Below are 21272 nucleotides of genomic sequence, written 5' to 3'. Positions count from 1 at the left end.
GGCGCGGGATCGGGGAGTGTTTCGTTCTGCTGTGCATGGGGTCGCTATGAGTCGGAAACGACTCGACGGCACTTAACAACAACAACAAATACTTAATTTAAGTATTTAAGTTCATTATTTCACCTCTTCCTTGAAGGACAGAAGTCCTACATAATGCTTATGCCCAGTTAGATAAAATACTTAAACAACTATACAACTAAGGATAATGTGAGAACCCCTAGGGGTGTCCCAAAGTAGAACCAGAAGTCAATTCGCTACTCTCCTCATAAGTGGACTTCAAGAAATGTAGATGAAGAGACAATTGAATAAAGGGATCCACCACAATGCTCTTACGCCACTACAATTTCACAAATGATTTCTACCATGGCCTAGAAATTGACACTTAAACATTTCTTACCTCCACATGAAGAATGGAAATTTTAATGAGAAAAGTTTAATTTGGTTTGAAATTTCAGTTCTGTAATAAAAGATAAATGTTAACAAAAACAAAAACCTAAAGCATTATTTTCAATGAATTACATAATCCCTCCCTGTGGTTAATTTCATGTCCAGAAAATTTGGTCACATTAAAACTATGTCCTTAAACTAAAGACATATTAAAATATTTATTCTATAACTTGGTTAAGTCCTATCTCTAACACTAATGTGACAAAGAGTTCTATTTACTTAAGAATTAAACATGCATCAAAGTTTTTACTTCCTTATTTAAATGTACTATATAACAGAGAATAGTTTTTTAATAAGTAGTAATTTGCATACTGTTAAATTCTCATGAACCATAAAAGGCTTTACTGATATTATAAAAAAAAAAAAAAAAAAGAAAGACAATGTTTAAAATTCTGGAAACAAAACTGTCCCAACTTTCTTCTCATAACTCTGGCAACATGACCCAAAGAAAAGCCAGACTTCATACTCCAAGTCAATTCTGGAAACTGCTCAAGCCAACTGCAACTCAGGACTAAACGAGAGTAGATTCATCACATGATGAGGAGACTGGCACATTAAGAGACCAAACTTTTATCCTCAAACTTGAACGATCTATTTAAAGTTCACCCTAGTCAAGCAGCGGGAAAGCTTGATACTTTGTCCAGACAGACATTTAAATATGCCTGTCTTTGCCCACAGGTTTCAGTTTTGTATGGTCTACATGTTAAACTAGTTTCAAGGAAATGTTCTGTTCATTGCTATGTCCCTCAAACCAAACCAAACTCACTGCCATCGAGCTGATTCTGACTCACAGTGACCTTCTTTGGGTTTCCGAGGTGGTAAATCTTTACAGATTGCCCAGTCTTCCTTCCACGGAGTGGCTGGTGGGTTTGAACCACCAACCTTATGGTTAGCAGTCAAATGCCTTAGGCCAGAGTTCCTTTGTAATATCTCTAGCACCTAGCCAAGTGCCTAGGACATAGTAGGTGATTAATAAATAATTATTAAATGAAAGTAATGTGTGATTGAGACACCCAAAACTGAAGAACCAGATGAGCATAATTCTGCAAAATAGACAGTTTGGATGACTCTATGGGGTCTCTATGAGTAGAAATCGACTCGAGGGCACCAAACAACAACAACGGTAATGTTAAGGATCCTGTCCATTGCACAAATGGTTTTGGTGCTTCTCTGGAACTATCTCTGGAAAGTTGCACATTCTTCTTTCCCCTAGAAAAGCCCAGGAACCTCACAGATAAGTCTCTGAATTAAGAAATTCCCCACCCATCATTAGTAACTCAAAATGGAGTACAGAAGAGTGGGCTGTGTCCCAGAGTCAAGGTCTCCATGAAGGCCAGCTAAGGAAAGCATCATAAACCAGGGATGCTATGAACCCTGAGTTGTTCCAGAAGGCCATGTCCTAAGCAACACTGTAACCTACAGAGCCAATCGATGAGGACTTCTCCCTGAGAAGAGCAGCTGATAACTTAGCCAATGCTTGTCTAACATGCCACAGTTTTGAGGACAGGGATGAGAAGAACAAGACCAGTCATGCTGAAAGGCCTGTGTTGGCTCACTCATTAAAAAAGGGTAATACATGAGAAATTAGAAAAGAACCTGATATATTAAACTACTACCAGCAATACCATCAATATTTATTGGAAGTTTAAAGATCTAATAGCTACATACTTTTCTTTTACCTCCTCTCAGCAAGAATCATTGAACTGGCTGACTTTCTAAGAAGTACTTCAATTTTCATCAGACTTAACTTGATGAGTTAGATATTCAAAGTCTCAAAGGCAGCATCAGTTCACGAAGCAAGGTGATTCCCCTAGAGTCTACTACTGGAGTGATGAGTCACACTCAATATGTACACTTTTGTTCTCTAGCTGCACATGTTGATGTAACTCTTGGGATGAGACTGATGTAAAAAATTTTTGCTAATGCAGCTAACTCTCACCATATGTTCTGTATTTGTTTTTAAAAAATCTACATGCTACTTTGCTAATTATCAAAGGTATACAAAATAAGGCAAGGTACTTTATTTTTAAAAAATTTTATGTTAAAATGCTTCACTTTTCCCCCTCTCCTCTGAGCCCTGCTTCCCCCTTTCTGACTAGTCCCTACTAACCACTTTCTTTTGCCTTGATGGATTTAAGGCAAAGTCCTTTTTATGCTCATTAAATAAGTTAAGAATAAAGTAAGGATAACATCTAAATGCTGGAAAGGCTGCGGTAAAACTGGTACACTCATAAAGTGCTGGTGCATCGTGTAAGCTGGGAAAACTCACTAGAAAAGCAATATGGCAATGTGAATCATAACCACATTTTATTGATGCACTTTGATATGTATCATGTAAGAATTTGTCCTAAAGAAGTATTTTGAATCAAGGAAAAAAAATCTTTTAAACAAGCAAATACTCACCACAATTTTCTAGTAAAGAGATATCAAAAGCAACCTAAAATATCCACCAAGAGGGGAATGGTTAAATTCGTGTTCACAAAATTTGGTATTGAAAATTGAACAGCAACATGGAAAACTGCTTGACAAAAGATAAACATGCTACAAAAGCATGTTTTCACAACGACTGCAACCATGTCAAAACATACATACGGACATGCAAAAGAACAAGGGAATCCACAAAAATAGTGGTAGCCTGTTGGTAGCTCTTGACTTCTTACCAAATTTTATGAAATGATGTATTGTCTTAAATTTAAAATAAAAAGCCATTAACATTTTCAAATAAAGTATTTTCCTAAAACTAGCCAGTGTTATTAACCGTTTTCAGTGAAAAGACTTAAAGTCAATACTTGGTTACAGAACCCCGCCTCTACATAGAAAACAAGTAAATCTGTATAAAATTAATAAATAACAGGCTCTCTATTCTCATTCTCTCCCCACCAAAAACCTTACAAACTCTTGGGCCAGATCAATTTGGAAGGTGAGCTATTCGAGCCCTTTGGTGGTGAGGTAGACCGCACATTGTCCCATTATAGATTCTGAGAGGATCTGCAGTGAGGCAACTTTCTTAACGCAGGTCAGCCCAGCGTTTGCTAGCTGTACATGAGCACAAAACCCTCTTGGCATGGAACACCTATGAACATTGCTCTCCTCAAAGACCGAGGGACATTCCTCTCATCCAGGTTGATGACGCTCAAAGGGTGCATCAGAAGGAAGACATCTTAATGATCAGGGAGGTGTTTCCAGACTCTATCCTACCTTACCCTTCAGATGTATTAAGGTAGAGAAAAAGCTTGAGAACTACTGATCTTTGCTGCTGCTGAATTCCACTGACAGAGAAAAACACAAATAAAATAAACCCTTTAGGGCACAGGCTTGGGGTATTTTCTGGCCCTTCTCAAAAGGCATTCTGATGACAAAGATGAAAGCAGTTTCTAGAAAGGAAAGGTATCTCTTCTCTGGAGTTAAGAAGAGGCAAGCAAAGAAATGTGAGTGACCCATGAGAACTAGTCAGTTTCCCTTGGAGATATAAATACGTTGTTGCTCCTGACACGACAAAATAAAGCACATAGCTTTTTGAACGTGTGGTTGCAGGGTGTCTCCAAAGGGTAAACACCAAGTATCTACTTCTCAGAGCTAAGCGATGGGCAAACCCAGCCCTCCACTCTCTTACACATGGTTCTTTAGCATCATCAGAGTGTTACCTCTGGTCGAAGGGTAGCTTTCATACAGACTTGGCACAGAGGTCCATTACGGGAGAACTGAAGGGGAAGGTGCCGAGTTCGATTTCGACATGTCTGCTCCTCACATATCAACCAGCCCTGGAGAGAAAAAAGAAAAACTTCAGTCTATCAGCACCACGAACAAATACAAATGAAAAGTCCTTTCACTATCCAACTTTCCTTCAAGATGCTCAAAGGCTAGAGTTATCTCTCTCTCTCCTGATATGCTAATTAAGTCTATGCCCCAAGCTTAAAAGTTAGGAAACCTATCAAGTTTAAACAAACAAACAAACAAACAAACAAAAAAACCCTCACATACATCAAAGCCGCCCAAGAAAATCTTACATGATTATATGCAGAATGTAAACCAATGGGCTTTGATACATTGTTGTTGTTGTTATGTGCTGACGAGTCAGCCCCGACTCGTAGGGACCCCTCCTTGGGTTTCCGAGGCAGTATCACTACAGAAGTAGGATTGCCCAACCTTCCTTCCAAGGAGTGGCTGGTGGGTTTGAACCGCCAGCCTTCTGGTTAGCAGTCAAGTGCCTTAGGCACTACGCTACCAGAGCTGTAAACCAATGGGCTTTGACACATTAGTAAAGACTATTACCAAAGCTAAGAGCATTACTTAATTTCTGTGCTCAGCATTCTTCTCTGTGAAATGGATACAACAATAGTACTTAACTTTATATGGTTGTGATGATGTCATACACTTTAAGGGCATAGAACTATATTTGGCATCAGAGAAACATTAATAAATGCAAGCAATTATCTTATTTAAAATAAAAACAGACTCTTCACACATTCTCTGGAGGCATAGAACTGGCTGTAATGCTCCCAAGGGCAACTTTTGTCCCCCAGCAACTGAATCCTCTTCTCCCTTTCCTTCTTCCTTTAGTCCCCCTTGCTACTCATTTGAATTTTTTCCATAATATCCACAAGTCAAACATAGGGTGAAGCACTGGGGTATAAATATAAAGGTGACCACGGTATATACTCTCTTGTTTTGTGGTGTTCCCACCTTGGGAGCAGCAAGTAGGGTCTGACTGCCTGTGGGCCTAGGAGCATTTTGAGAGGTGCCAACTTTGGAACTTGTCTTGGAGAATGGTAGGTGAAGGCAGCAAAGGCAACTTAGGCAGAAAAGAACAACATATGTGCGGGCCACAAAGACCTATGCTGTGATACGATTAAGAAAGGGATCAATAATGTTTATAATCCCATACCCAATTTCTAGGCTGGGCAACCTCTTTCTTGGTCCTTTCCCCCTAAATAAGAGCAGTATAGACACAAGTGTTGCTTAATCCCATTAGGTATTTAAGTCTGCCACTTTGTAGTGTAGTGCCTAAAGCACTTGACTGCTAATCAGAAGGCTGGTGGTTCAAACCCACCAGCTACTCCTCAGAAGGGAGGTTGGGCAATCTACTTCCATAGTGATACCACCTCGAAAACCCAAGGAGGGTTCGCTATGAGTCGGGTCTGACTTGACAGCATATAACAACTTCTTTAAATTTCCACTCAGTGTTACTCTATCAGTGCCATCCAATGCTGAAGGATGCGTGGCCTCATTCCTCAGACTAGGCTCTTCCTGGAAGTAGTTATGACCAAGCTCAAGGCAAAGAACCCCGAGTCAGTTCTTCTAGCTCCAATTATGGCTTTCATACACAGGAAAAGTGTACTGTGGAACTTTTTTGACTCAAAAAATGTTACTTTTAAAGAATATAAAATTGATCTAGTCAATACATTCACAGTAAGCTTCATTCCTACCTTCTTTCAATAAGCTGAACTATATTAAAATTTAATTTGAACTTTTTCAATTAGTGGATCTCAATGAGTCTTGATGAACCTTTAAGATATAGCCAGAATTGTATTAAATATCATGAGAATTAGGCAAAGAGCGCTAGACACCAAGTTGCAGGAAACTACTATCTGAATAGGAAAGCAAGATCCACAGACACAAAGACTAAAAGCAACTCAATGTCGTTCGACTCTTCTGAAGAACCAAATTGTGTTGTACCAGCTACAAATGTTAAACGATAGAGAGAGAGGCTGGAGTCACGTGGATCCTCCCTACAGGAAACAACCAACACTGACTACCATAGCAAAAGACCAAGACCCAGAATAAAGACTCAGTGGTGATTCTAGGGACATTTACCATATTTTCTTGATCTGAGGACCCAGTTTTATTCACATTTTAATATTCCTGAAACTTGGATGCATTTACAATGGACATGTACATTTAATAAGGTATTCTTCCCTTCAGAAGGCTGTTAAGTGAAGAGTGCAGCTCACAATTGATGGTCCCTTAGAATTAAAGAAATAACATACTTTGGTTGAACCTTGTTCCAGGCTTGGAAGATACAGAGGTGAATAGCAGATCTGACAGCGGCCACAGGTATTAAATTTTAAATGCAGCATATAAATACAAAAGGTAAGCCTAGTTGTTCCTGAAAGTACCCATTTAGAAATGTGAATAAAGGAAAACAGTAGAATTCAAGCAAACCACGCATGAAAAATATAGAACTGAACAATTCCATTACCATTCATTTGGGCTTGGTACATTATATCTGGTATTTATGGGTTTACCCACTTTGGAATATGTATATAGTAAACACTGGTAATCAGAGTCCTAATGCATTCAATTCTAAACACAAAAATAAGCAAGCCGAAAATGGTCACGTTTTGAAACAAGAAATTATTAAATATCAGAATATAACCTAGAAGTTCAAATGATATTTTAACTTTTAAAATATTCAAAAAATTAAAGTTGTTTTCAGATCTTGATTCCTTCAATTTACTACAACTTCATGACTCACTGGGTGAGCTGCCAACCAGGGAGATGCTAAGTTGTCATATCACCTGTTTTAAAAGCAAACACCTAACTCTATCTCTGACAGTGTTACTAACTAAATATCCTTTCAAATCATATAGAAAACAGATAATATAATTTGTCTAGACTTCCTACCAGTTATAATTAACATTAAAGAGGTCTTTTCTTCTTTGTCACCTCTCTATTCAGTACTTATTTGGGTTTGTTTGTACTTACTATCTGTTAATCTCCCTTTACAAGTGACAACAATAACTAGTGCCATTATGCATGGAAATTAAACATGCTGATAACTGTGCAAAGGGAACTGGGGCTGAAAAAAATTATTAGAAGGCTGTAACTCTTTATGCCTCTTGTTTTATTCTGATAATTAAGCTTTTGGTCATGATGTATTTTAAATAAAACTTTCTATGGGGGAAATAGGCCCTAATCATATTCAATATATGCTTTGCTTCAATTTAATTTTGTTAAGTACATTTTAGTTAACCCTCCCCCTGCCATAAATATTAACTGACTCTGTGAAATCTAACTTTCAAGGAACATGTGCATTGTTAAAAATTCATCTGCCAGGTCTTTGAAAATATTCTGCAGTGAGGCAGATCTTACAAGATCTCATAGTAAATTTGCTTCTCATGGGTGATAAAAAGAAAGCAAATGAAAATACTAACATTGCGTAAGTTCACTTTGACTTATCACTCAACAAAGACAAAACTAAAAACTTAGTTTCACTTCCCATTTTGGGAAACAATGTACAGCTCAAAGCTATGTTGACAAGTGATGGAAGAAAAAAATTTCAAAAAGTATCGTTGAAAGTTCAACCTATAAAAAAGGTTTTGGGTTTTAATAAAGCATCCCCCTCCCCTGAACAACTGTAAGGATGTGTGCCATCCCAATATGTCATCTATGAGACAATGCCAACATGAAAGCTGTTACAAACAATAGGAATAAGGTCACTAAGTTTTTAGATGCCTGGCTTAACCACATTTACAATAGTGAATTCAAAAGCCTGTCCAACAGCAAAACAAACCTCTACCAAAACATAGTAAAGTCTAGCACCTGTTGCTTTAGTCGCAGTATCACTAATTCCTTAAAATCACTGTGTACAAAATTGTGTCAAATGCTGATTGGTTCTGATTGCTCAATTATATTACTGAGGTCTCAACTGCAATGGTTTCTGTGTGCCTGTGCTAAAAAGGGATTGGATTCCACTGGTAACTGAGGCGTTCCTAGGAGGTGCACCTAAAGCACAAACTGTTATTCATTTGTGTATATTTGTGTTTTTAGAGAGATGCACACACACAAATCATCCAGGTCTGGAAATGGGAGGCATAGGAGGCACTCAAAAATATCTTTTGAGTAAATGAATGAACAGAAAGAATAAAGTGAAAATGCAAAGGAGGAGCAAGTTTATGAAAAATAACAAGGGTCTCAAATGTATAGGAGAAAAACAAGTCACAGTAGTTCTCACACTTTTGAATCAAAAATATAATATGCTGCATCTTTCTTGTCCTCCCACTCCCAATCAGGCACCGTGTCTGCCCACTGGTCTTTCCTGTACAGTTCTAATTTGAGACCCTTTCCTTATTACCCTTGACCTCAACCAAGCCCAGGCCTCAAAACTGTTCTATTTCCCTGACTTCATTCTCTCCCATATCCAATGGCAAGAATTGCCAAGTGTATCTTCCCAAGGCCTCTCTACTCCCGTCCGCCAATCTTATACCCTCCACAGACAATAAAGAGCAAACTCTGGCATCTGAATCTTTATAATCTGATCCCATCCACCCTTTGCCCTCATTGTTGCATAAATTCTGCCCTATCAGATTGGTTTTCTCTCTGTCCTTACCATGTGTCTCCTCAGAAGGAAGGTTGGGCAATCTACTTCTGTAGTAAAACTGCCTCGGAAACCCAAAGGGGGGTCACTATGAGTTGGATCCAACTCAACAGTAGTGAGTCTGATTTTTGTTTTTTTCACCATGTGTCTATTTCCACCTCCTTGTCCGCTCATGCTGTAAGAACCTCGCCTCAAATGCTCTTCAGCCTCAATTCTGTTCCTCATCTATGAAATTCTCCCAACCCACAGTCCATCTGATGCTGAGCACACTCTGCTTTGCACGGTCCCTTCACCATCTTGTTTTTCCTCCCTATCAAGGTGGCCCCCTTGGGAATGCTCTGCTTTGCACAAAAGTTCACACTCGAAGAGGAATGCAGCATTTAGGCCATAGAAAGCTGCAAGCAAGTGGGTTATTTTCCCTCCTATTTATTAACGTAATTTTGAGTAAGTCACCGAACCTCTCTCTGAGCCTCAGCTACCTTATCTAAAAAAAGGGGGAGATAATAACAACCCTACTAGGGTTGTTCAGAGGCTCAAATAAGAAAGCTCACAAAAAAAGTCCAGTAAACGTAAAATATTGTTATTATCCTACATATGCCCAAGTAATGAGGAACATCAGAGTTGGGCTATGGCTGACAACTGTTCTGTTATAGGGTTGCTACGAGTTAGCACCGGACTTGACGGCACCTTACCTAACAACAACAACAACAACAACAAGTTAACCAGGAAAGCACCTCGTTGGTTTCCACCTGGTACTATCACAAAATGGAGAAATACAATGGCAGATAACCAATAAGACTAGGTAGAGCTACTTTGCAATTTGATTGCAAAACAATACAATTATGTAATCAACCTAAGTGAAGATTTGGTATGTTTTTCCTGATGCAACTACACTTGAAGTTGTAGATGGTAGAACAGTAGGTGAGGGAAGAGGAAGCGGTCTTTGCTTTATACGGGGATTTGCAGAGATCTTCAGAAAGCAACGCAGTCCTTCAGTGACGTACGATTTAGTTTAAATTGTAATGGCTCTCCGGGAGTGCAGTGGCAGGGTCACAGGGTGAGGTATGCCAGCATGCATGCTCTTCCACAGTCCCCATCATTACTATGTTTCTGTAATGGTCTTTACCCCCCTCCTCCAATCCTCCCCAAACTATATGCACTTTGAGGACACCAGACTCTCTTTTCACCCCCAAAGCATTGATTAGTGTTCTGGGGTTCCCTTGAAGGCCTATTTTTCTGTCACAGAAATATCCCCAGTATAATATGGGTCTCCTTATAGACAGTGCACAGTATGGGCCCACAGCTGCTTTTGAAGACTGACATGTTGTGATTTGGGATTTCCAGAAATATCAAAAAACAAATTGCTTTCTGACCCACATTTGCACCCAAAACTGGGAGAAATTCTTCCTAAGATCTCCAGGGGAAATTTTCACAGGGACATAATTTTGCTTATAAAGTTAAACTTTTTACACCGCAGCCTGCTGGCATGTCAGAGAGGGATTATTAAGTCTCAGAGAGGTGCCAGGGCAGGAGACGAAAGAGCAAAGCAGGAAAAATAAATATATCAGCCAACTATTCACCAAAGTTAATACAGAAATATTTTTAACAAAATTATCAAACAAAACCAAAGTGGAAAGCACCTCGTAGGTCAATGCAGGAATTTTAAATATTATTAAAATTGATTTTTAGAGCAAGACACCTCTTCAAATGAACAGTCACATGTCATTTCATCCAAGTTATTTGAAACTTATTGATCTTATCATTTGTGCAAGGTCCAGACTCTGCCATCAGTTTGCTGAAAGGATAATGGAACACTCCTAACCTGTTATGATAGGTTAGATGCAAACTGTGGTCCTCATTTAAACCCATAGAACAGCACGAAAAGTAGATAAATTCTCACCTCAGCAACTGTATATTACATGATAAATTAGTAAGTTGTTCTGCTTTGCTGCACATCAAATCCAATACCACAGCCTTGTTATTTTAATTTGCAATCAGAGCTGGAGCACCAGAAGATGTACCTAAAGTACATTAAAGAGCCCCATGCAAGCCATCTTCTCCTGCTATACTGTGAGCAGAGAAAGCCAACAATTACCAGCAATTTTATTTTACCACTGTAGGACAATACCAGAACAGTTAAAATTGTCTCCATGCAAGCAACTGGTGAAAATATACTTAAAATGACTTTATATGGAAAATTACATTTTTGGGGAGAAAAGTTCAACGAAGGGCATGTATCTTTCTGTATGGACAGCTGAAAACCTCTCTTAGTATATTCAAGCCTATTCTACAAAATACTCTCCCTATTCATCCAACTCAAAAGCAAGCTACATTCTTAGGCTATAATAGGTCACAACTAAGTACACACTACCTTGCTTCAGGAATAATTTTGCTTTGTCTGTCAACTGTCAACAAAGCACAAAGAGCTCATACAACCCAGCCATGTACTGTGGATGTTAGAGATCTAACAAAATACAAATAGTAAGAATACAAGATTTGATAGCTCCCTGTTTCACTTTACATGAGGAACAGACAGCATTTTCCTTTCCACATTCCATTAATCTCTATTGTATTACAAATCTTTTCATAAAAGACTTTTTTTCCCTACTTGAAGCTACAAGTGACTTGGGGCTGTCATACTCCAACTGCATTGAATGTCCGCCTTTCCAACATGACTGGTTATAAATGGATGCGTCAGTTAAGGCATGTAGTAATTTCAACAAGGAAATGAAGGAAAGAATCAAATGGAATGAGATGGTTAAAAGAAAAAAGGCTACTCTGGTGTTTTTATTAGTATTTTTGTGAGGAAGTCTCTAAGAAAAATTGCTTATTACATCCACCACTGCTCCTTGCCTATCAACTCTTCATACTTGAAAAAATGTTACCTTAGCTATGTACATATGATGCCAAATAATCTTCAGCAGTAAACTCAAGGGTCAGTTTCATCAGTATGTACACAGAAAAAAAGACTGGAAGGAAATACTCTAAAACACTGCCACTGGTCATCACTGGGTAGTTTCTTCTCAGGTTTCTGTATTTTCCAAATTTTCTACAATAGTGTATACATACACTCCACACTGATCAACAGGGTTAGGTTCCAAAGACCAGGTCATTATATGAAAATGGAGGATGATCACATCAGATCACAAAATGGAGGGCGACTACCTCATTACGTAACTTCCAAATTACATCATCACATAACTGCCAAACCGCTGAGAATCACGGCCCAGCCAAGTTGACACATAATCTAAATCATCACAGCCAGCATTAATCTTGTCTTGCACCTCAGCATTTGTTACTGTCAGATGGACTGGAGTTAATGTGCAAAATAGTCTGATAGATTTTTTTACAATTGTCATAAATGCAAAATGTCAGATAACGAGATAATCGGTGAGGAGTAGGTAGGTGTATTGTTTTTCTAATCAGAAAACTGTTACTAATGAGCGAAGAGAGTTCTGCCAAGATCTTTCAATATAATCAAATCACTAATACACAGGAAAATTATTTTCAGCTAAGTCATTTGGTTTAGTTGTTGCCAAGCTAAATTTTCAGGAAATATGCCTGTGGGGCGCGGGGAAGAGACACATGAAAAAAAGTTTGTTTTTTTAACAATCTGCCTACTAAATAAAAAATTTCAAATGTAAGTCAATTTAAGCACATAAGCAGTCTTCGAGTGGAAAGTGGCAGGGCATATATTATTAGAATAATTTATTAAATTAAACCACTCACTAAAATGCACACAGCCTTTTATGGAATGTGATTTAGATATATATTTTTTATAATATTGGCTTTCTGAAGGCAGGCAATAAATCAGTTCTAAAGAGACTCCTTGTTCCCCACGCCCCTTTCCCTACCATCAATTCAGTGTACATATGGATCCACTCAGATGTCCCAGGGTAAGAATCAAATAGAGTAGCAGAAAAAAAAATAATTACCACCTTTTTACCAGAAGAGCTTCTTTTCTTTGCTCAAGTCTAGCTAAAAGTAATTTTTATTGTTTGTTCGTTTGCAGGCTTGTATTTATTGGTATTTTTTTTTTTAATGTGATACATCTTTGGGTACCAAACAACAAATGTTAAAACTACCCAGGCAGTTAGTTGTCTCAAAGGGCATCTCAAAACCAGAATGGAGTTCAAACCATCAACAGGCAATGTTTGTTCATTTAACTTTAATTATTTTCTCCTTGAGAATGGTACTAATGAAACTGAATATCTTTCATGGTTTCGAAAGGCCGTTTGAATAGTCTGTAAACAGAACTAAGGGGAGACAAGGGATCTCGCTGAGCCAGGGGGTTGCTAGGTGATGTAGAATGTAAACCCACAAACTTGTTAAGGTTTGCTTTGCTTTCATGCCACTTTCACACACTCTCAAAAGTTTTGAGAACTGATTTTTCAGGTGGCCGTTAAAAAAAAAAAAGACCCCCCCTCCCTCCAACATCCACCTCCCTCAGATGCTCTGCCAGATTCAGAAGAGATAAAACCCATCTGACCTTTGGCTGTAGCATGGGAAACTTCTGGCTATGTAGTTTATAAATGCACATCATGTAACAAACAAATGCAAGGTGGACTTAAAATTTTCAAAAAGACATTCCTATCTTCGCTGAAAAACTTTGAATATAATTAAGATTTCCTCTTTTTTGGGGGGTGGGATCACGATCACAGTTAAGGAGATTTGGGGCACAAAACTCACAAGGCCATGACAAATGGCTTAGCACAGATCATCACTGCAAAGTGACAACCTTTTCTGTTTCGCCACTCGTGTCTCTTCTGGCCTCCACCCAGTCTGACTGCCTGCGAGCCTTCTCCCTCCTGCCCCCTCCCCCAACAGCCTTTTTAAGTAGCTGATCAGAGATTGTCCAGGAAGAGCGCTTTATTAGATCATCAGCCAGAGGGGTTCACAAGTACTGAGAGCAATGGGCTCAAATGTGGCACATCAGTTTTAATAGACCAGGGGCTACTAGTAAACTGCAGAGACTGCTGAGAACTTTCCATGCACTGAACTCTTGAAAAAGCACCATCTCTCCAGCTTAAATGCAGCTGCCTCTTTCAATGCCGCAAATGGGTAAATTTGACAAAAAAGCCACCATTAAGACTACATGAAAGGCTCAAGACAACATCCTTTCAATGCTTTGTACTTCAGTAATCAGATGTACTTACTCACCCCCTCCCCCAAACCCCGATCAAGAACTATTTCTGAATGGTAGGAAATAATTCCACTTTGTACATCTTTTAGTTAATCAAGACTTTCTATTCAGCAATTTGACCTTTTGTTCAAAACAGGATTATCAATTTTTTTCGCCAGTTACCAAGGGCGACTCGCATGGTGAACATAATTGCAATAATTTGCAAAACACCATGGCAACCCACATTACAACTAGGTAAATACTGGGCTTTTGTGCTACATTGTTATTTTCAGAGATGCTGAAGTCAAAGAACGAATGACAAATGAACACAAAATTTATATTTGCTTTGTCTCAAAAGAGAAGAAAATTGATAACAAGAATTGGGGGGAAACCGACTACAGCTGTAATTTCTAACTTGATTAATTAGGATGGTAACAGTCCTTAACAGTATATTCAACAAACAGCCCTGACTTCATCTCTCCACCCACCTCTCTCTATACCACTACCACTATCCCCCCCAACACACCCCAGACAAATTTTTTCAGCTTGGAGAACAAACATCCCCCATTTGCTCTTTTCTTCAACTTAATGGAATCCTTAATTGCAGAATATTGTTCTCCTGCTCTTCACGGCAATGAAAACGGAGAGAAAGGAGGAGAGTGCCAGGGCAGACAAGGAGCTGTAGTCATTTTTTTCTGCCTCTTTTGGACACCCCAGGCCCAATGATGAGATGGCATTTTTCCGGTATCAGCAGCTGGTTTGTAGCACACAATAAAGTAAAAACTATTTAGCTTTGCAGAAAAGCCACTTCTCTCCTGTTGGCAACACAAGTTAAGTCTACACGCAGAGATGAGGTTTCATAGTTTAAATGCCAGAACATAAGATGAACAGATAATGTTAATAATAATCATAAAAAAAACATACATTTTCCTTTAAAGAAATTAGTAACTGTGGTTCAGTCCCAAAAAGCTGTTAAAATTCATGTTTGCTATTTGAAGACAGTCAACAATATTAACGATGTGCTTTCAAAAGCCACCTTGTACTCACATAGATCCCAATTCACAAAAAACAATTAAAAGATATCAACTGAGTCCTCAGAAATTAATAGAAAAATTGTAATGCAATTGTTAGCAGATAAATACTGTCTCACAAGCAGTACTGTGGTCTTTTCAATAATAAATATGATCATTGGGAAAGTTATAGCAGAATTTTTCTCAGTATGAAGGGCAGGTTTTATTTTCTAGTAAAGGAGTAGTTTTTCCTAAGAGGCACAGACTCGGCTCTAATGCCTAGCTTTTTGAAATTTTCATAATTGACTTTCTCATGTAAAATCTGGTATTTCAGGATGGCAAAAGAAAAACACCCACAGCAAGGGCTCACAGAAGTTTCACTGCCGAGATCTCGAGAGATGTGAAGCTCCAGATGCGCTCTGCAAACGGCCCAGCTGCTTTCTTTCATCCCACTTAGAAAAACCAAAGAGCAAAAGGCACAGCTCGAAGACGATCTGCCTCTGGCCCCTAACTTTGGAAAAATCAAATGAACCTGATACTATAATATGCCCATTCTTATTTTGTCAGGGCTGGAAATTCTCAGATGGATCTCTAAGATTCAACTTAGAAAATCACACTAAAACAGTCTTCAGAATATGCCTCCAAAATTGCAGACCCTGTTGATTTCTCTCGAGGAGTAGAATCCAAAGGATGTAACACCTTAACTCCTTCTCAGTCAGGGACAACCTCTTTATACTTTGGAAAATATATTTTATTTCCTGGCTTAGTTCATTCCAAATTTACCATACCTGTATTAAGTACAATCCCATCAAAAGTCTAAATATTAAGAGGAAATGTATCCTTTACTGGCAAATGATAAAGGGTTGAACCATCTTCAGTACTCTTTGCCCAAACAGCACTGACGATGGATCATAAAGTGGGCCTATAATCCCCATGCAATGTGAACTTCTTTAAGAAACTCTTTTTATATAAATTAAATATTTTATCATCTCACTGCAATTTCTTCAGTTATAACATTTGACCTAATTATACTTGCTATCTCCTCTCCCCCAAACTACATGGCTTCTGCTCTAGGGTTTTTTCTCCCCCCTCTTTTCTCTTTCTTTCGGTGTGTGTGTGTGTGTGTGTGTGTGTGTGTGTGTGTCTGACTAGTTGGAGAAAATACTTTTTGACTTTTGTTTAGGAAGGCTAAGTACACTACAATTAAATACAACATCCAACTCCCTGCAACTACTCAAATCCCAAATCAGGAACGACAAAGACCTAGTAGGTATATTACATTCCAGTCCGGCTCCATTCCCATGGCCAACAGAGGGTGGAAGCTGGCATGCAAAATGAAACCCATCTGCTATCTCTGCCCTAACTTCTTGTTCTAGAATTTTCAACTCTGGCTGCCGCTGGAATCGCCAGGGGAATATTGATAAAATACTAATATGCCAGGGGAACACTGAAAAGGTCCTACTCCTGGAGATAATGACTTAGTTGATCTAGGCCGAGGGTGGCAGTTCTGAAACTTGAGCCTATATTAGATCACCGGGGGCACCTGGGAAAACAGTCTGATTAGCATACCCACCATCTTGTGCTTCAGTAGGTCTGGGGTGGGACCCGAGAAATGGTTTGTCTAACAAGTTCCTAGATGCTGCTGCTGCACCTGGTCTGGGGAGTACTTTAAGAACATGGGTTTGGTTTGGTTTGCGTCTAGGTTATAAGGAGTCCTGGTGGCACAGTGTTAAGCATTCAGCTGCTAACCAAAAGGTCGGTGCTTCGAACCTGCCAGCTGCTCTGTGGGAGAAAGAGGTGGCAGTCTGCTTCCGGTAAGATATACAGCTTTAGACACCCCATACAGCAGTTCTTTCCAGTCCCCCAGGGTCTCGAGAGTCGGAATCGACTTGAGGTAATAGAGGCGTGTGTGTGTAAGTTACAGAATGGGCAGGGGAACTTTATAAAGCCCTTCAAGTGATTCTAACATGCAGCCAAGGTTGAGAACCACTGCTCTATATATTATTTGGATTTCTTCTCGTGTATTCCAAAGAAAACTACTTACTGGTTTTTATTCTCTGAAGAATGCATTTTAGATACAGAATTTTACTTGAAACACATCACCTCTCTCTTAAAAAAAATCCTTCCTCCTTCCATATTTACTCTTTCTTTAGGTATTGTTTCTGTGGGTCATTCTTTTCCTCTTTTGAAATTCTCCATCAAATCAGACTTCGGCCTCTAAACACTTAATTCTATAAAAAGAACTGACCGATTCCTAGATGGTTTACATCATATAGGTTATCTTAGAAATACTCTTCTTTTAAACAAACTAATAAGCAAAAAACCAAAAAACCAAACTCACTGCCATCGAGTTGTTCAATGAACCTTATTTCGACAGTAACAATGTAGTGCCTAAAATACAAAGCATACTTCCCTCAGAATCACAGAATTTTAGGAGTACTGGTGAAAACTGTGTCTATGAAGGCAACCACATTTACAGTTCAACTTTGGCAAATAATATATTTAAACCCTAAATTTTAAAGCTGGAAAGGTCTCTAGGGTTCAGAGCTAACCCTACACATTCTACCTGAGAAAAACGTTGCCATTACTGTTGTGAGGTCCTGTTGAGTCAGTTCTGACTCACAGTGACCTCACATACAACGGAATGAAACAAACTGCCCAGTCCCACAGCCATCCTCACAGTCAAGAAAAATGAGGCCCAGAAAAAATGAAATTCCTTGCATAGTGTCACAGAGGGACCAGCTGCAGGGCTGCCCAGGTCTCTGAACTTCTAGTCGACACTTCTAGACTACACTTTCTTTGGACAAGCACTAACATCTAAGTCAGTAGCCACATGTGGCTCTTGAGCACTTTTAAGAGATGTGTTGTGAGTGTGAAATATACACCAAATTTCAAACAGTCCAAAAAGAGAACATAAAATATCTCATTCAGTATGAGTAACAAACTTTCCCTTTTTGTTTTTGAAAACTATAAATGGAAACATAACATATACATTGTTGTAAAGCTTTTTTTTCCCCATTAAAACAGATTATACCCTATCAGTACATATAGACTGGCAATGTTCTTTTTAATGCCTGCAGAGAATTCTATTGTATGATCATGTATGTCAATTAAAAGAATCCTTTTTTGATCACCATTTAGATTGTTGTCAATCTCTTACTACCACCAAGAATGCTGCAGGGAATATCCTCATACAGATATCTTTGACAATATCTGTCCAAAGAGGGGATAGTGTTTTTCAAACCCACCAAAGGTATAGGCAAGTGCTCTTTTCCCTAAACACTTGTCTACACTATGTATCATCAAACTTTTGGATCTTTATCATTCTGATACATGAAAAATCGTGCTCAGTGAGTTTCTGAAATTAACAGGGAAGGTGAAGCTCTTTATCCATGTTTGTATGCAATTTTCGTTTCTTTGTCTATGACTTGCCCATTCCTGTCCTTCACTCATTTTTCTACTAAGCTTCTGGTCTTTTTCTCCTTGGTTTGCAATACCATTTTAAATGTAATTAATCCCTTATTTGTTACACAGGTTGCAAATTTTTCCCAGTCCCTCATTTCTCTTTTGACTTTGTAGTATGTGTATATATATAACTCATTACCCTCTAGTCAGATCTGACTCATAGCGACCCCTCCTTGGGTTTCTGAGGCGGTATCTCTACGGAAGTAGATTGCCCAATCTTCCTTCTGAGGAGTGGCTGGTGGGTTTGGTTAGCAGTCAAATGCCTTAGGATATATTGTTTTTGCCCTGTAAGAATTTTTTATTTTTAAATTTAGTGAAATTTATTGTTATTTTCTTCTTGGATTCTGAATTCAGTACACTGTTAAAAAGTTTCCCAACCCCAAGATTACTAAAATTATATTAAGTTTCATTTTCTTGGTTTAAATCCTCAATCGGTCTAGAATTTGTTTTAGTATAAGGAACAAGGATGAAATTAAATTTTAAGTTTTCCCCAGATGACTATTCTCAACTAAAATGAGCCATCTCATTGTAAAATAGTCAGTGAAACTGTCAGATTTATTTCTAGACTTTTTAATATTGGCTCCATTAAAATCAAATGACAAAGCACCAAAATACTTTACTTACCCTAAAGTCCTAAAACTGTAATGACTGGTAGGATGGTCATTTTCTTTGTCAGAATTTTCTTGGGAATATTTTAAAAACTGAGAAAGCTTCAAATTTGTGAATAAACTTAGGGAGAACTGACAATCCTAAAATGTCGAGCCATCCTAGCCAAGAATAGGATATATTTTTCTACTTACTCAAATATTCTTTTTACATCCTTCAGTAGCATTTTAAAGTTTTCTTCATATATATCCAGTATATTTCTTGTTAAGTTTATTCTTAAATATTTAATTTCTTTGGTTGCTACTGCAAATAAAATTCACTTCATTCACTATATTTTTCTAACTGGTTGCTGTTTTATATAGACCAACTGATTTTTTAAATATTAAATTCATAAATAATGACCTTTTAAAATTCTCTCTATGACAATTTTTGGTTGATTTCATTGGGCTTTCCAGGGCTACAAGGATCTGTACATAATAATTTTCCCTCCTCTCCTTTCCACTTTTATATTTTTTCTCGTCTAATTACAATGGCTAATGTTGTTGTTTTGCCGTCGAGTCGGCCCCGACTCATAGCGACCCCTCCTTGGGTTTCCAAGGCAGTGTCACTACGGAAGTAGGATTGCCCAACCTTCCTTCCGAGGAGTGGCTAATATATTAAAAAAAAAAAAAAAAAAAAAAAAAACTTGGTATTTAACATTTCCACTGGGCTGCCTCTAGTATCAGATTCCTCAAGAACTAAGCCACTCAGGGATCTCTGCAACTGAAAAAAAAAAAAGGAACTTTATTAAAATCAGTAGATTCTGTACAGACTTTTGGTTCATAGTGTCTAAAATCAACTTTGAGGCTGAATTCCATTTAATGGTATAGAATAGTGGACTAAATAATCTAAAATAACTTCTTTACATTTGCAGAATTAGTCTTCATAAAAGTTCCCCTCTCTAAGATAGTCTTATTTAAAGTTTAACATTCAATCACTTATCCAGGCTCTGCTTCTTACAAAAAGAAAAAAAAAAGTGACATTGGAGAGATCTTAATCTTGGGTGCCTCAGTCAGTCTCTTATTTCATAAAGAAGGGTGCGGCACCTGATCAACTGGGTGTAAGGTTTGCCCTCACGTAGGCATTCTCTAATTCCATGACATACTTTTTAAAAAACTTAAGACAAGGTCTCCCCATCAAAGCCTTCATGACTTATCATAGATAACTGAGGTTGGTTAGCAAAATATGTCCCTATCCTTCAAAGCATTTCCTCCTAACTAAACCTCAGTACTCTACCACTGAGTGAGAATTTCATGTTATTACTGTTTCCATTCACATTCTCCTGCCTGGAGCATACCTCAGTGAATGTCTACAGTAATGGTTCTCAGAGAGTAGTCCAAGGACCAGGATCACAGCATCAGCTCAGCATCACCCGGGAACTTTTCAGACATGCAGAATCTTGGGGTCCAGCCCAGACCTACTGAACTAAACTCTGTGGGTGGCACCCAGCAGTCTGTTTTAGCATGTCCTACATGGCATGGCTATGATAAATGGGCATATGTTTACACAAATAAGGTATTTTTCTTGAGTAAACTCATGAAGCTAAATGGCACATTCTATCCAGTTCTGAAACATGGAAGCCAGGCTGAGGTAGTGTTAGAATGGCAGATGAAAGACAATATATATGTATATGTGTATATGCATATGTGTGTGTGTGTGTGTGTGTATTTAAAAAAAAAGTCACTGCCATCAAGTCAATTCCAACTTATGGCGACCCCCACTGGGTTTCCAAGGCTATACATCTTTACAGAAGTAGATTGTTGACCTGTCTTTCCTTTTGCGGAGTGGCTGGTGGGTTTGAATCACCAACCTTCTGGTTAGCAGCCAGATGCCTTAAGCATTACATCACTGGAATGCCTTATAAATATATACACCCAAAACCAAACCAAACACAATGCTATCGAGTCAATTACGATTCACAGTGATGCCCACTGGGTATCCAAAGCTGTACATCTTTACGAAAGTAGATTGCCTCATCTTTTTCCTGTGGAGCAGCTGGTGGATTTGAACCGCCTATCATTTGGTTAGCAGCCCAATGCCTTAACCACAGCACCACCAGAGCTCACAGATATATTTGATATATATACATATACATGTAAAACTGACCATCTGTGGCTCATCCTGACATTTGCCAATTATGTCATCCCTCTCACAGCCCCAAATATTCTATTGGCCTTCTGAATACTTTAAGGATTTTAATACACATTTCCAGGGCCTCGAAGCTCTCAACTGGCAAGAAGAATAATGAAAGGATCACTGAAGAAAA

The 21272-nt window shown here is 38.5% G+C and overlaps 1 protein-coding gene across 1 annotated transcript in view; it reads right to left on the bottom strand.

The window, feature by feature from the left end:
• POLA1 (DNA polymerase alpha 1, catalytic subunit) overlaps nt 1–21272 on the bottom strand; it is a 431865-nt gene that overhangs the window by 132733 nt on the left and 277860 nt on the right. The window contains 1 exon segment of the mRNA XM_007956408.1: nt 4092–4208. Coding sequence (XP_007954599.1) covers nt 4092–4208 — 117 coding nt within the window.

Source organism: Orycteropus afer, unplaced genomic scaffold (genome assembly GCF_000298275.1).
Source record: "Orycteropus afer afer isolate SDZICR_OR568_19922 unplaced genomic scaffold, OryAfe1.0 scaffold00617, whole genome shotgun sequence".
Taxonomy (NCBI): Eukaryota; Metazoa; Chordata; class Mammalia; order Tubulidentata; family Orycteropodidae; genus Orycteropus; species Orycteropus afer.
The sequence above is the reverse complement of the archived record's forward strand: the minus strand, read 5'-3'. Positions and strand labels throughout refer to the sequence as shown.